The sequence below is a fragment of the Esox lucius genome, chromosome 24 (assembly GCF_011004845.1).
Source record: "Esox lucius isolate fEsoLuc1 chromosome 24, fEsoLuc1.pri, whole genome shotgun sequence".
NCBI lineage: Eukaryota > Metazoa > Chordata > Actinopteri > Esociformes > Esocidae > Esox > Esox lucius.
Genome location: NC_047592.1, coordinates 2,304,873 through 2,320,868, shown reverse-complemented (window position 1 = coordinate 2,320,868; position 15,996 = coordinate 2,304,873). Strand labels below are relative to the sequence as shown.

Below are 15,996 nucleotides of genomic sequence, written 5' to 3'. Positions count from 1 at the left end.
AAACCAGTAAAAAAAAAAACTGTCAGTACATTAAACGTACAAGGCTTTGATGACACATTTATTAGGGAGGATTCCTGTGACATTTTCTAGGCACCATCTCATTCGAAATTGGCTATATAGTGAACAGTGTTAGCAGTGCAGTGCATCATGGGTAATTGTGTCATGTGTAGTAGACAGTAGCTGTTTCTCAATGTCAAGGAAGGATCCTTGACATTGAGAAACAGCTAGTAGTGATGGCCATTCGAGGTTTCATTACCGTTCTTCTAGCAGCAGGATGTCATTCTATCCGCGCTAACTCAAATATTTTATTTTTCAAAATAAAAGCCATTATTGAAATATATAAGGCAATAGTTAACAATCTTGTCTTGTCAATTTAATCTGTCATTTTGTGCTTCATGTCCGTTCCAACGTTGTACTTGTCTGTTCTATTTTACAGACTAGATTAACTATATTGCCTTATATATTTCAATGATGGCTTTTATTGTGATAAAGAAAATCAGTGCAGCCAGCATAATATCCTGCTGCTAAAATAACGCTAATGATGCCTCGTTTGCCCATCACTAGTAAACAGAGCAGCACAATGTGACAGCAAAAGATTAACCAAAATCACCCTCAAGAATCCTGTCCCCTCAGACAGGTCATGGTCGTCACATGTAAAACCACAGGTTAAGGTCTCTTGTTCTGATTGGGTTAAAACAGCCAGGTGTTTATTGATACACGTTCCTGAGTGGCTCAGCTGATATTTTAAAAACTAACACCTGGTAACACTGTTCCTGGGTCTGTGCTTTTGAAGCGTCTCAACATTATTATCTGGAAGAAGAGCCTCGCTGTCCAAATAATCCTGTTCTTTTTGGCACAAGTACATTTCCTGCATTCCAGATGGTCCAATATTTCCAGGATAATCATAAAAATTGTCTTTAGGATAGTCACCCAAATAGTCTTTAGGATAGCCACCCAAATAGTCTTTAGGATAGCCACCCAAATAGTCTTTAGGATAGCGGTAAAAATAGTCATGAGGATAGTCACCCAAATAGTCTTCAAGGTTATAAAAATAAAACATTTAAGAATCAAAGAATACATTCATCATGTGATGTTTATTTTATTTTTTCAATAAATTTGTTACGTTAATGTTCTACAGTACAACAGGATGGACATAAAGATGGAAGAGAAGGATGGAGAATAGAAGGAGAAAAGGAAGATGGTGGATGACAGGAGGATGACAGGAGGATGGGGGAGGAAAAAAGAAAGATGGTCATTATTTATAGTCCAGCTCAAGTAAAAGAATCACCCTGCAGAAGACTAGTGGGTCCAAATAAAGTTTAAACATGCCCAAGTTTTCAAACAGTGTCTGTTCAAGTGTGTGTTTATGTAAAAGACTGTCTTCCAGGTTATCAGTCACTGCTGTAGACAACATGAGTGCATGAGGGACTCTCCTCTGTGACCGATACAGGACTATTAGAACGTTCCTCTGTGACCGATACAGGACTATTAGAACGTTCCTCTGTGACCGATACAGGACTATTAGAACGTTCCTGTGTGACCGATACAGGACTATTAGAACGTTCCTGTGTGACCGATACAGGACTATTAGAACGTTCCTCTGTGACCGATACAGGACTATTAGAACGTTCCTCTGTGACTGATAAAGGACTTTTAGAACAATCCTTTATTGCCAATTCAGGACTATTAAAACAGTCCTCTCTGGTCGATACAGGACTATTATAACGGCCCTTAGTGGCCGATACAGATGATTTAGTAGCGGAGTGAAGTCCTGCGCCTGATGACCAAGCAATACTGTCAGAACGGTGGGTAACCTGGGATCCGGAGTTAGTGTTGTCTTGTGAAGGAACCATAGGGTCGGTTCCAGAGCAGTGGTATCTGGGAGATACATGGGTGCTAGAATAGTTCCCCAAGGTTAATATAGATGACACAGCATCTGAGCTGATTTGCATAGAAGGTGGAGGCCTGGTAGCACGGTGGTGTAGGCCAATGGAAGGTGGAGGCCTGGTAGCACAGTGGTCTAGTCCAATAGAAGGTGGAGGACTAGTAGCACAGTGGTCTTGTCCAATAGAAGGTGGCGGAGTGGCAGGAGAGCTGTGTCCAGCCAGTAGAGGAGCTGTGGGAAGCTGTACTGACAGACTATTGGAGAGATGTTGAATAGATGGAACAGCACTAGTGTTGTATGTGAGTATTGAGACTGGATTGGCTGAACGGGGGTATGGGCATATTGGAGAGCCTTGATTGGCTGAACGGGGGTATGGGCCTATTGGAGAGCCTTGATTGGCTGAATGGGGGTACGGGCCTATTGGAGAGCCTGGATTGGCTGAATGGGGGTATGGGCCTATTGAAGAGCTTGACTTGTTTGAATGGGAGTATGGGCCTATTGGAGAGCCTGGACTGGCTGAACGGTGGCGTGGGCCAATAGGAGAGTCTGGATTGGCTGAACGGTGGCGTGGGCCAATAGGAGAGTCTGGATTGGGTGAACGGTGGCGTGGGCCAATAGGAAAGACGTGTGTTGGAGATCTGCTAGACTGGGCGTCAGAGGGACGTCTAGATGTGGGACTGGTACAGCGGTTGTCAGCTGGGGAGGCAGAGATGATCCCACCCTCCGACCTCTGGATGAGCTCCCTGCTATCCGCTGTGGTTGTATTAGGGTCGTGGTCGGGGTAAGATGACGTACTGGCATCAGGCTTGGGCACTAGTGTGTGTTCCAATTCATGGAGGATGGCGGCTAGGAGACGAGAGTCAGAGGTCACCGAGGTCGAGACATCAGGGTCGACGCGGTTGACCTGCGGGCGAACATGACCGGCGTCGCCCACATTCAAGTTGCGGGTGACCGTGTGACCGGCAGAGGTTCTGGTCAGGTTCTTGGCGTGGACCGGAACATCATCCCCACCGTCATCCACAGCCCGGTCAACATCGAAGCCGTTATCCGAGCTCTGGTCCAAAGCCGTCAAAGAACGGTCGAGGATGTCAACCGCCAAATCACTAATATCGACCCCCATGTCCAGGCTGTGGTCGCCGAGAGGAAGACCGGCCGCGGGCAAATCACGGCCAGGGAAGGCGAGCGCATCGCGGTCAGTTAAATCCAGAGCGCGGTCGTCGCCTGGCCTGGTGGTCGGAGGCGCGCGGTCGCTGTCACTGTCGATGGTGATGATCACCGGGGAGTGCCGGCGCGTGCTGTGACGCTGTTTCCTCCGGTGTTTGCGTTTGTGGTCGCGTTGAGGACGCGGGGAGCTAGCCACGGGCTCCGCCGTCCCCTCGTAGATGATTTCAATGCTGGGGCTGCGGGACCGGGGCCTCGTCTCGCTGGGGGGGGGAAACACAAACACGACAGACGTTATTCTGAGAGCCAATCAGACACCGGGTCCTTTATGAGGCTCTGGGACAACCAGACAACGCTACTCACCTCTCCCCCACCCGGGCTCTGCTGTTCCTGGGCCCCGGGGAGGTTTCTGCTCCCCCTCTCCCCCCATCTCTCCCCCGCTTTCCCTCTCTCCCCTTCTGTCTGCACGCAGAGCTGGGAGGTTCCCAGGAAGGGTCTTCCAGGTGCCGCGTCTTGTACTTCCTCTTCCCTCCCGGCTTGTCGGAATGTCTGGAAGGTTGTCCGTCCGCGGACAAGTGGGACGTGGAGCTGAAGCTGGAGAGACTGTCGGATGAACAGGAACGCCGGTGTTCCCTAGGAGATTCCCGACCTCGTTTACTGCTCCGGGATAAGGACTGAGAGCGGAGCGGGGAGTGGGATAAAACGCTGAATTCTGGACTAGAGAATATTCCTGCGTGTGAATATCGGGACCTGGCCGGTTCATATGGAATCCTCTCTCTCACTGTGTCTTTACCCCCGCCCCTCTGTCCCCCTCTCTCCCTCCCCCTCTCTCGCTCCCTCCCCCTCTCCTTCCGTTGTTCTCTGATGTGGTGCCTGTAGGAGTCTCTGTAGTAGGAGTGGCTCTCTCTCTCTCGTGCTCTTTTCTTCCTCCTCCTCTCTCGCTCCCTCTCCCGTCTCTTTCGATGGCGTTCCCGGCTGCTGTCGTCGTTCTGTGGAGGCGCGGCGATTTGAGCCGACCAGCTCCGTTCAGAGCTCCTGGAGCGGTCCGACCCTGACAGGACACTGCCGGACCCCCCCTGCGACCGCTGCCGGCTTCTGGATCGGGACCCGGAAGGCCCGGACCGTGGACACTCTCTCCTCCCCTCGACCAGAGGGCCATGATGGCTCCCCTCTGCTCCCTGCTCCGTCTCCCCCACCACCTCCTTCCCCTCTGTGTGGGTGTGTTTGGATGGAGAGGGGGGAGGGACGGGGATGGAGAGGGGGGGGATGTCAATGCATAAAGGGGGAAGTGCTGGAAGTGAAAAGGCCTGTTTCTTCTCCATCCTCTCCTCCTCCTCCTCTTTCTTCTTCTGTGCGTCCTCCTCTTGGTCCGAGGAGTCGGAGGAGAGTTGTACCAGCTCAGGAGTCCTCTCAGCCATCGGTTTAACGAAGCCCACTATCATACACTCATCCCCTCCCTCCTCTTCTGCTCCTCCCTCCTCCCCCCTCTCTCCTGCTGTCACCTCTTGATGCTCAGAGCTTTCCACTGGGCCACGCCCCCCTGGGCTGACGGGCAGCGGCAGGGGCGAATGGGAAGGCTCGGCTGTAGAGTAGGAGGGTCCTGGGGTTTCATCATCCCAAGCTGATTGGCTGAGAGCGCTACTTTCCGCTCCTGACACGGGCCGTCGCTCCCTCTCCCCCTCTGAACCCCCTTCCTCTTCCTCCTCCTCCTCCTAGAATGATGGATAGACAGACAGATAAATGATGGATAAATGATGGGTAGACAGACGAGGGGTAGACAGATGAGGGTTAGACAGACGATGAGGGGGAGACAGACGATGAGGGGGAGACAGACGATGAGGGGGAGACAGACGATGAGGGGGAGACAGACGATGAGGGGGAGACAGACGATGAGGGGGAGACAGACGAGGGGGAGACAGACGAGGGGGAGACAGACGAGGGGGAGACAGACGAGGGGGAGACAGACGAGGGGGAGACAGATGAGGGGGAGACAGATGAGGGGGAGACAGATGAGGGGTAGCAGGCTTGGAATTTCTTCATTTTAGGGGAAAGGTCATTTGGACCTTCGGTTTCACAAAAATGTTTAGGGCAAAAACGCCATTTGGAGCTTACAAATAAACAACACGAATTGCTGATTAGAAAAAAACATGAATGACTTAAAAACATCAACATTATTAACTTTTTAATATCATATTTTGAATAATAACTTATTTTAACTGATGTTTTTTCCACATAAAAAGTATAATTATCATGTTTTAGTCCTTGAAATAACATCTCATTTCAGAAGTTTTAGTTGGGAGCAACAAACAGGCTGCGGTATTGACAGTTAAGTAACGTTAAGGCTAGCTAGGCAGAGGCACAACAGTACCTCAGTTACCCAAAAGTAAACAAACTGCTGACCGTGAGATTTTGACAGTAGCAGCTGCACAAAGGCCATAGTGGCCATAAGGCGTACAATGATTTTCGGGGCAGTGCGGCCAGAGCGACGGATAAATGAACATCTTTCATATTTACAGGATATACCTTAGTGATCACAGAACAGATACTAGTCAGGCGTCTACAAATACCTCTTCCTCTGAGATGGCAATGACGGAGTCGTCTGTGTCGCTGGATGATGATGTCATTCTGCCAAGGTGGGATTGTGGGTCGTAGACGGCCAGCTGATCATAGGCTTCCATGGAGAGAGGAGAACGGGCAAAACAGATCTGGAGAACAGAGGTACCAGAGAGGGTGATGATGGAGCCTGCCTGCAGGCGTGTGATGAACCTGTGCGGGTGTGAGTGCGTGCTGTGTGCTCACCAGCTCATGAAGGAAGTGATCAGTCCGTGCCAGCAAAAAGGGCCGGAGCTCGTCCTGTATGACACCGCCCCCTCCTGCCATGTCGTGCCGCGTGATTCGCGACGTTATGATGCGCTGGACGATGTTGACCAATGAACCGTGGGCACCGTAGAGCACCGTAAGCTCCCGCTGGAAACCAGGGGCCAAGGGTCAGAGGTCAAAATGTACGGTTCTAAAGCCTGAACACTGACGTGTAATTAAGGAGCCTTACCTGTAACCAGGGATGGATCCTCTGGAGGGCTGCCGGGTTCCGCTGGTAGAACGACGCCGTGATGTCCCGCGGTCTCTCGCCCCCGGCCAGGTTGCCCCGGACTCGCACGCCGCTGCGATAGAGGGCGCGGCGGAAGGCCAGCATCTCCCGTGGGCGGAGCAGCCTCACCGAGCGGCCCTCCCGCTGGGCCCGTCGCCGCGCGGCCAGTCGTACCATGAGGCGCTGTACCCCGCGGTCGTGGGGCGGGGGCGCCGCCGAGCCAGTTAAACCCTCGAATATTACCCCTGGGTCCTCCTCTTCATCCACCTCTACCGGATTCAATACGGAGACACAAGAAGGAGGTTACCCGCCAAGCCCCGGGGGGGTTACCCGCCAAGCCCCGGGGGGGGTTACCCGCCAAGCCTCGGGGGGGGGGTTACCCGCCAAGCCCCGGGGGGGTTACCCGCCAAGCCCCGGGGGGGGTTACCCGCCAAGCCCCGGGGGGGGTTACCCGCCAAGCCCCGGGGGGGGTTACCCGCCAAGCCCCGGGGGGGTTACCCGCCAAGCCTCGGATATTGTTGTTGGGTGTTTTGGGTAAGAAAATTATGAAACCGATGTGCACTGAATATCATGACAGGTTTTCAGGAGAAAATCTACCAGGATTAAGACTATTTTACAGGACTGAATGCATAGAATCAGAATCAATAGAACAGAAGTACCCACTATTTAATGTATTTCTAAACATTTAATCATACAAAATAGGCAAAAGCTTCATGAGTAATACATGAAAACACCAAGTTACCCCTCAACGCTGCTCCAGCCATCCCTCCATCTTCAGGCCGAGGCAAAAGAGGAGGGTGAATAGGAGGTGGAGGAGGTAGAGGGAGAGGAGGTGAAGAAAGGAAAGCCCTTTCCCTCGGTTGTCGTCCTAAATATCTCCTCTCCCTTCCTCCTCTCCCCTGCCCTCCTCCTCTCCGCATCCTCCTCCGTTCGCCATGGTTACCACCCGCCCTGGCGGTTACCAAGGCAGCGGCAGCAGCTTCAGTGGCAGCGATCATAACCGTGCCGTTCTCTCCCGGAGCCGGCGGCGGTCTGAGCGTGAACTCCTTAAAGTCATCCTGAGCTCTGACGGAGTGGAGGATGGAGGAGAACGGCTGCTTGCAGAGTGGACACTCAGCCTGAAATAGAGGAACGTCTCATAAGACTGTACAGTCTACTGGTACATGAACATGAGGGGTACAGTCTACTGGTACATTAACATGAGGGGTACAGTCTACTGGTACATTAACATGAGGGGGTACAGTCTACTGGTACATGAACATGAGGGGTACAGTCTACTGGTACATGAACATGAGGGGTACAGTCTACTGGTACATGAACATGAGGGGTACAGTCTACTGGTACATTAACATGAGGGGGTACAGTCTACTGGTACATGAACATGAGGGGGTACAGTCTACTGGTACATTAACCTGATGGGTACAGTCTACTGGTACATTAACATGAGGGGTACAGTCTACTGGTACATGAACATGAGGGGGTACAGTCTACTGGTACATTAACATGAGGGGTACAGTCTACTGGTACATTAACATGAGGGGTACAGTCTACTGGTACATGAACATGAGGGGGTACAGTCTACTAGTACATGAACATGAGGGGGTACAGTCTACTGGTACATGAACATGAGGGGGTACAGTCTACTGGTACATGAACATGAGGGGTACAGTCTACTGGTACATGAACATGAGGGGGTACAGTCTACTGGTACATGAACATGAGGGGGTACAGTCTACTGGTACATGAACATGAGGGGTACAGTCTACTGGTACATGAACATGAGGGGTACAGTCTACTGGTACATGAACATGAGGGGTACAGTCTACTGGTACATTAACATGAGGGGTACAGTCTACTGGTACATTAACATGAGGGGTACAGTCTACTGGTACAGCCCAGTGTTTCAACACTTTTTGCCAGTATATATCCTTACATGATCCTTACACAGTTGCCAGTCTATATCCTTACATGATTCTTACACAGTTGCCAGTCTATATCCTTACATGATCCTTACACAGTTGCCAGTCTATATCCTTACATGATCCTTACACAGTTGCCAGTCTATATCCTTACATGATCCTTACACAGTTGCCAGTCTATATCCTTACACAGTTGCCAGTCTATATCCTTACATGATCCTTACACAGTTGCAAGTCTATATCCTTACATGATCCTTACACAGTTGCCAGTCTATATCCTTACATGATCCTTACACAGTTGCCAGTCTATATCCTTACATGATTCTTACACAGTTGCCAGTCTATATCCTTACATGATTCTTACACAGTTGCCAGTCTATATCCTTACATGATTCTTACACAGTTGCCAGTCTATATCCTTACATGATCCTTACACAGTTGCCAGTCTATATCCTTACATGATCCTTACACAGTTGCCAGTCTATATCCTTACATAATCCTTACACAATTGCCAGTCTATATCCTTACATGATCCTTACACAGTTGCCAGTCTATATTCTTACATGATCCTTACACAGTTGCCAGTCTATATCCTTACATGATCCTTACACAGTTGCCAGTCTATATCCTTACATGATCCTTACACAGTTGCCAGTCTATATCCTTACATGATCCTTACACAGTTGCCAGTCTATATCCTTACATGATCCTTACACAGTTGCCAGTCTATATCCTTACACAGTTGCCAGTCTATATCCTTACATGATCCTTACACAGTTGCCAGTCTATATCCTTACATGATCCTTACACAGTTGCCAGTCTATATCCTTAAATGATCCTTATACAGTTGCCAGTCTATATCCTTACATGATTCTTACACAGTTGCCAGTCTATATCCTTACACAGTTGCCAGTCTATATCCTTACACAGTTGCCAGTCTATATCCCAGTTTTTATGTAATCATTAAATAACTACATATAAGGATGTGTAGTTCCAAAGTAACACTACAGAGAGAGCCATTTGGGCCAGGTGACAGGTACCTTGCTGTTGCTCCACTCCTGTATGCAGCGGAAGCAGAAGCGATGGAGACACCTGTCCAGGTAGACAACCAGAGGAAGGAGGTCACCATCAGGAGACAAAGTACTCAGAGAGTCAAAGAACACCACACAAATAGAAACAGCATGGTGACTGTCTACACTTCAGAAAGGCATGTGTGGTCTACACAGCATATTTCTATCTGACCATTACAAAACAGTGCATTAGGCTGGAGGTGATGAGCTGAAGGTGTGATCCTATTGGACAACATCAGTATACCTGTCCAGGTAAGACATGTTGTTGAATCGGTCCAGACAGATGGGACATTTTGAGTCAGGAGACGCCTCGGCTGAGACCGACCGGGAGGATGGGGTCTTAGGCGTCTCTTCCTGTTCGTCCTGTTCTCCTCCCGCGCCAGCTCCTGTCTCCCTCCGACGCACACGCAGCTTCATCTTAGTGGGCGCCATCTGCAGACAAAAAAGACAGCCGTGGATGTTTCAGAGGACGCCGGAGGTCACTGCTAACGCTCCGAAAGCAGAGAGCTTTGAAAAGATTAGAACGTTGTTGGGTTGCCATACCAACCAGAATATTCACTGTCATTAAACATAGAGTGTAGTTACAAAAATTATCTAAAAAAAAAAAGTCCTGTAACCTAATCTATATAATTTAGCCCCTGGAAAATCTATCTTCAATGTCAAGATTTTTTTGTAGTGAGCTACATGTATTAGTGCTATTTTGTAGATGTGGTATCAAACAAGAAATATGCCAACGTTACAATATAATAAGCCCCAAAAAATAGAACTCGTTCCCTTGTGTTAGATTATTCATTTATTAACTGTATAAAGGATAAACATTTTTGTTTAAAAATCGTATTGGGCAACAACAAATGTCGATGCGAACACAATCGAGATTGATCTCGTTGGATTCGTGTTCCAAGGCAAATCCAGTTGAAACCCATTATTCTTCGGTGTAGGCTTCTGAAGCAGACACCGTGTAGTGTCGTTATTCTTGGGTGCTACTAGCTATATTAAAGGTTTTATGACAGTTCAGTGTGCGAAACTAATTCTTACATCCCTGTAAGATGTATATGGTTGTTAGACTGAATATGGTACATAACAATTGAATTGTACCGACTCCTGTGGCATAATATTATATTGTGATATTACATATATAACGTCCTGCTTCCGTGTCTGTTCACACCTCGTCTCCAGCTAACTAGCAAGCCAAACTTGAAAGCTAATCATCCAGACCCTTCTTTCCTGTTAAACCGCTGAACAATTATTCAGGATCACTACTACGTTAACGTTACATAGTTGCCAGCCAATTGCATCAATACCCAGTCGAGCTTTCTTGCTGGCACTAGTCAAAAAGCTAATCAAACCATATAACTTAGTTGTAAGGAGCTAGCTAGCAACTAAAAGGACAGGCTAGCCGAGTAGCTAACTAGCATATATATTCCTACCTGACAATTTGACTCCCTGCAGACCTCTAACGTTCACGTTGAAACCATCACAACACCTAAACAGTTTGTGTATCTCAGCTATCAGCCGACATTATGAGAACTCAGACATACATGAATTGCAAGGCAACGGCATTAGTGGGAGGTGATGGCGAGCTACTAGCCAAGTATTGTGTTGTGAAGCGGACCCAAGAGAGACTGAGAAAAGGAGGATTCTGGGATACTGGATGACTTCCCGTCCCTCTGCGCAAACGCAGTGACCAGCGTTGGAAGTGACATTTTTAGTGCCTTGCATGTTCTTTGTTGTTTGGGATCGAAACCATTACGTCTCGACTTTCTTATTATTATTAAACGTGTCTTTCCGTTCGATGAATGTCAAGTAAAGAAAGTAATTTGACTTCGGGACTGGCCACTCGTGCATATCCCCTACATTCCGGCACTAGGTGGTGGCAGAGGAAAGGTTTTGAAAGGGAGCCTCTGTGTTGTCATGACAGATATGGAAGCTAGCTGAGTAATTTCGTTAAACGTTCACTAAAAATTAAAATGACGACCATCAGCAATCGAGCATTGGATAGACTATACTCTTTAGTAAGTAGCTTTGGTGTTCTGGTTGTTAACCAGTTACCTTTGTTTTGATCAGTGTTGCTGTAGCCAGTTGTGCTAGCTAGCTGCTGTAGCTACTACGGATGTTCTTCGGAAATTAGCCTCCAGCATGTAAGCTGGTAGGCGCCTACATCTTTGCTTGTAGTAGTTAAAAGCTACATAGTCACTTATCTCCTGACGGAACATGCTGTAGTATAAAGTTTCAAAACAGCTGTTCGGTTAGCTACCAGCCTGTATATTTGCTATTAAATAACAATTTTAACAGTTTCGTCACTGGTAAAAGAGGCCACCTCCAAAATCTATAGCGGATTACTGCAACACGATCACAGGTTTCATACGCGGCCCAGTGTTCCGACCAACAGCTACTTACTTTCACAGAGAAAAATGGATGATTCTGCAGCTGCATTTTCAAGGAATGAACATAACAAATAATTGTACGTAGTATGTGGTTATTGAGAGACACTGAGCAAAACAGAGACACGCACAGAGAGAGAAAGAGCGATGCAGTGAGTCAGATAAAAGCACACATACACGTAACATATAGTTACAGTTGAACTAATCTGCAGTGCATTTACAGTACGTATACAAGATGTCAAGCCCTGTGAAAATACTTGATTATATGACATTTAAACATTCCTAGCTTGTTTTGACTAATTTAAGGCTGTCAACCTACTAAATCCCTGTAAATATTGTACATTTGCAGCTCCTCCTGGCTGTCGTGGTGCTGTCCTGGACCTATGTCATCTATGGCAGCAGGATAGCTGCCCAGTGGCAGTTGGAGAAGACTCTTAACACCAAGCTGCACCAGTGAAGCTCTGGGTTCACCACCACTTCACAGTCCGTTGTAACAGTTTCTGTAGCCTGGCCAACAGTACCCCAGATACTGGCACACCACATCATATAACCCACAAACTACGTTTTTTATATTGCTGCAGTATACTGCACTTTATTTCACATGTATTGGCACTATGTCGGTCTGTTCTTATCTTCTATAAACTCTGCTCATATCATGTTATCGTAGGATGTTCGGTATGTTCAAATTTGCATGTACAGTCGTATGAAAAAGTTTGGGAAACCCTCTGGGGCTGCATAATAATTCACTCTGTCGTCACAGAAAATTATCACAGTAGCATGCCATTCATTTTCTAATAAAAGCTGAGTACTGGTTTGTTGATTTGAATACCTGTAACTACTTAGCACTGATTAATTGGAACACACTATTGTTTTGGTGAGCTCATTAAGCCTTGAACTTCATAGAACTTCAAGTGCATCCATTCATGAGAAAATGTATTTAAGGTGGCCAATTGTAAGTTGTTGTTCTCTTTGACTCTCTGAAGCGTGGCAACATGGGGGCCTCAAAACAACTCTCAAATGACCTGAAAACAAAGTTTATTCAACATTATGGTTTAGGGCAGGGGTGTCAAACCGGTTCCACGGAGGGCCGAGTGTCTGCAGGTCTTTGGGTTTTCCTTTAAATTGGTTCCCAGGTCAGACCTGAACAACCAGGTGGGGGTAGAAATTAACCAATTAGTGAACTAATTAATCAGGTACAAGGTGAGAGCGAAAACCTGCAGACACTCGGCCCTCCGTGGAACCGGTTTGACACCTGTGGTTTAGGGGAAGGCTACAAAAAGCTATCGCAGAGATTTAAGCTGTCAGTGTCCACTGTGAGGAACATAGTGAGGAAATGGAAGACCACAGGCACAGTTCTTGTTAAGGCCAGAAGTGGCAGGCCAAGTAAAATATCAGAGAGGCAAAGGCGAAGGATGGTGAGAACGGTCAAAAACCGCCCACAGACCACCTCCAAAGACCTACAACATCATCTTGCTGCAGATGGTGTCACTGTGCATCGTTCAACAATTCAGTGCACTTTGCACAAGGAGAAGCTGTACGGGAGAGTGATGCGGAAGAAGCCTTTTCTGCACACGCCACAGACAGAGTCGCTTGAGGTGTGCAAACGCACATTTGGACAAGCCAGCTTCATTTTGGAATAAGGTGCTGTGGTCTGATGAAACAAAGATTGAGTTATTTGGTCATAACAAAAGAACACAGCGTTCCAAGAAAAACACTTTCTACCCACAGTAAAACTTGGTGGAGGTTCCATCATGCTGTGGGGCTGTGTAGCCAGTGCTGGTACTGGGAATCCTGTTAAAGTTGAGGGTTCGCATTGGATTCCATTCAATATCAACAGATTCTTGAGAATCATTTTGAAGAATCAGTCACAAAGTTGAAGTTACGCCGGGGCTGGATATTTCAACAAGACAACGACCCAAAACACTGCTTAAAATCTACCCGGGCATTTAAGTACAATGTTCTGGAATGGCCATCCCAGTCCTCAGACCTGAATATCATTGAGAATCTGTGGGATGATTTGAAGCGGGCTGTCCATGCTCGGCAACCATCAAACCTAACTGAACTGCAGATGTTTTGTAAGGAGGAATGTTCCAGAATACCTTCATCCAGAATCCAGACACTCATTAGAGGCTATAGGAAACGTCTAGAGGATGTTATTTTTGCAAAAGGAGGGTCTACTAAATATTGATGTGATTTTTCAGTTGGGATGCCCAAATGTATGCATTTTGATGCATATTGCAGATTTTCTGTTCATCCAATAAACCTAAATTCACTACTGAAATATTACTGTGTCCATCAGTTAATAGATCGATCAAAATGAAATTGCTGATCTGAACACCCAATTATTTATAAATGAAAATCATGGAAATAGTCAGGGGTGCCCAAACTTTTCCATAAGACTGTATTTAGTGTATTCTGGCTCTTTCTGTTGTACTGGGCTAGCAACCGTTACACACAGTAAATCTTTCTCCCCTGAGAAGGTCTACATTCACTCCTCTCCCTTTGCTCTGACCCCTTCAATGATGAATTTGGTCGTTTGTAGACCACTGTACCCTTTAGATAATGTTTATTCACAACCGTCCTTAATGTTTTTATTTCTATTTTTACCATATTTTTATTTATTCAGTAAAAAAATAAAATTTGCTAATGTGCTACCTTTAATGATGTAACTTCTGAGTTAAGTTCATTAAAGCATTTTGCAAGGTAAAATCCCATTTTTGTGGTGAAATCATCTTGGAGGTGTGTATCAGCAGCAAACCTGGTTCGTGGACATCTACCCTCTAGGTTTTAATAATGTATTCAGTAAATAAAACGCTGCCTTGAATGTCTAGGCTGCATAACCTCCCCCCCCCCCCCCACCAGGACACGGTCCATTCATGAATAAAACTCCAGTACTGATTAAACATCCTGTTAAAGGAGAGAATTGAGAGGTGGAGAGAAGGGGGGGGGGGTTGTGAGTAAGAGAGAAGGCTGAAACAGAAAGGTGTCCGGTAGAGGTTGATTTAATTACTCATGAATAATCCAGACGATGAGACCTGGGCCAGCTTGTTTGAAGTGGTTTGGATAATGAAATGCGTAAACATGGAACACAGCACAATGAAGCCTCTAAACCCATCTGTCTACCCACCTCTATCTCTCATCCCTCTCTCTCGTCCCTCTCTATCTCTCATCCTCCCTCAACCGTTTCCATGTCCCCATCACCCATTTGATTAGGCCTGTTTTGCATATCTAAAGTTCATGCACATCAAAGGCCAGGGGTACTGTGTGCTCCCCTGGTGACATAAAGACACCGGCGCTCAGGATTGGTGTGGTGAACATAGACCTAGTTCTGGTTAAATGGACCTACTTCTGGTGAAAATGCTCCTAGTTGTGGTGTAAATGCTCCTAGTTGCAGTGTAAATGGACCTAGTTGTTGTGAACATGAACCTAGTTGTGGTGTAAATGGACCTAGTTGTTGTGAACATGAACCTAGTTGTGGTGTAAATGGACCTAGTTGTTGTGAACATGAACCTAGTTGTGGTGTAAATGGACCTAGTTGTTGTGAACATGAACCTAGTTGTGGTGTAAATGGACCTAGTTGTTGTGAACATGAACCTAGTTGTGGTGTAAATGGACCTAGTTGTTGTGAACATGAACCTAGTTGTTGTGAACATGAACCTAGTTGTGGTGTAAATGGACCTAGTTGTTGTGAACATGAACCTAGTTGTGGTGTAAATGGACCTAGTTGTGGTGTAAATGAACCTAGTTGTGGTGTAAATGGACCTAGTTGTGGTGTAAATGGACCTAGTTGTGGTGTAAATGGAACTGCAGTGGCCATTTCCTTCAGAGAGACACTCATTTGAAGAGCGATGCAAAGCACTCTTACACTGAAGGAGCTGAGAGAAGGACAGAGAGAGAGAGACACGAAAAAAGAGACAGACGAGAGAAGGACTTGGGTCAAAAAAGGGAGGGAGGGAAGACAGGGGGAAACAGATGAAGGGGCTGGACGGAGGGATGCTGAGAAGTTCAGGTTTTATCGAAGTCGCTGCGCAGCAGATGGTCGCTTAGTTCCACTCCATAAGTAGAGAAGTGAAGAGTTAGGACAAACAACACGGTGTGTGTGTTTGTGTGTTCATGTTTTACTCTATTAGAGGTCCTCAAGCAATGTGAGGACGTTTGACTGATCCTCACTGTGACAAGATTCTTGATCTGACTTGGTGTTAAGTTTAGGCATAAAGGTAAGATTAGGTTTAATGGTACTAGAATCCCAGGCCTCATTTTGATAGTAAAACGAACGTATTTGTGTGAGACACTGAAACCAATCACCATCATTCAGAACTCAGCAGATTGAACAGTGTGGGTTTTATTCAGCATAACATCTCCTGTGTATAACTAATTCAAACCCTTTATATATATATACTAACTAATTATATATATAGTTAATATATATATACAGTATATATAATTAATTCGTTAGTGATGTAGAATTAATTCATTAACACACTGTAATGTC

General features: G+C 46.7%; 1 protein-coding gene and 1 long non-coding RNA gene across 3 annotated transcripts; one reads left to right on the top strand and one right to left on the bottom strand.

The window, feature by feature from the left end:
• Positions 1 to 40: 40 nt before the first annotated feature.
• LOC105006246 (E3 ubiquitin-protein ligase Topors) lies at positions 41 to 10,740 on the bottom strand. 2 transcript variants are annotated; one of them, XM_029117747.2, is made up of 9 exons: positions 10,662 to 10,740; positions 9,368 to 9,555; positions 9,094 to 9,145; positions 6,877 to 7,252; positions 6,096 to 6,403; positions 5,846 to 6,013; positions 5,614 to 5,751; positions 3,410 to 4,758; positions 41 to 3,309 (listed from the first exon to the last, which is right to left on the bottom strand). In XM_029117747.2, the coding sequence occupies exons 2-9, from the start codon at positions 9,553 to 9,555 to the stop codon at positions 1,392 to 1,394; spliced, it is 4,497 nt and encodes a 1,498-aa protein (XP_028973580.2). In that variant the 5' UTR covers positions 10,662 to 10,740; the 3' UTR covers positions 41 to 1,391. The 2 variants fall into 2 exon arrangements, with proteins under 2 accessions (XP_028973580.2, XP_028973579.2); XM_029117746.2 differs by having other exon boundaries at positions 10,551 to 10,711.
• A 65-nt stretch (positions 10,741 to 10,805) lies between these two features.
• On the top strand, positions 10,806 to 12,330 carry LOC109615074. Its single transcript, XR_002196100.3, has 2 exons — positions 10,806 to 11,135; positions 11,854 to 12,330. It is a non-coding gene; the product is annotated as an uncharacterized LOC109615074 (long non-coding RNA).
• Positions 12,331 to 15,996: the final 3,666 nt, after the last annotated feature.

Bases quoted from the DNA above. Each gene is read 5' to 3' on its own strand.
- LOC105006246 (XM_029117747.2), bottom strand. From the start codon at position 9,555: ATGGCGCCCACTAAGATGAAGCTGCGTGTGCGTCGGAGGGAGACAGGA. The intron at 9,146-9,367 runs GTATACTGATGT...CTACCTGGACAG, and splicing joins AACATGTCTTACCTGGACAG to GTGTCTCCATCGCTTCTGCT. The intron at 3,310-3,409 runs GTGAGTAGCGTT...TCCCCCCCCCAG, and splicing joins AGAGCCCGGGTGGGGGAGAG to CGAGACGAGGCCCCGGTCCC.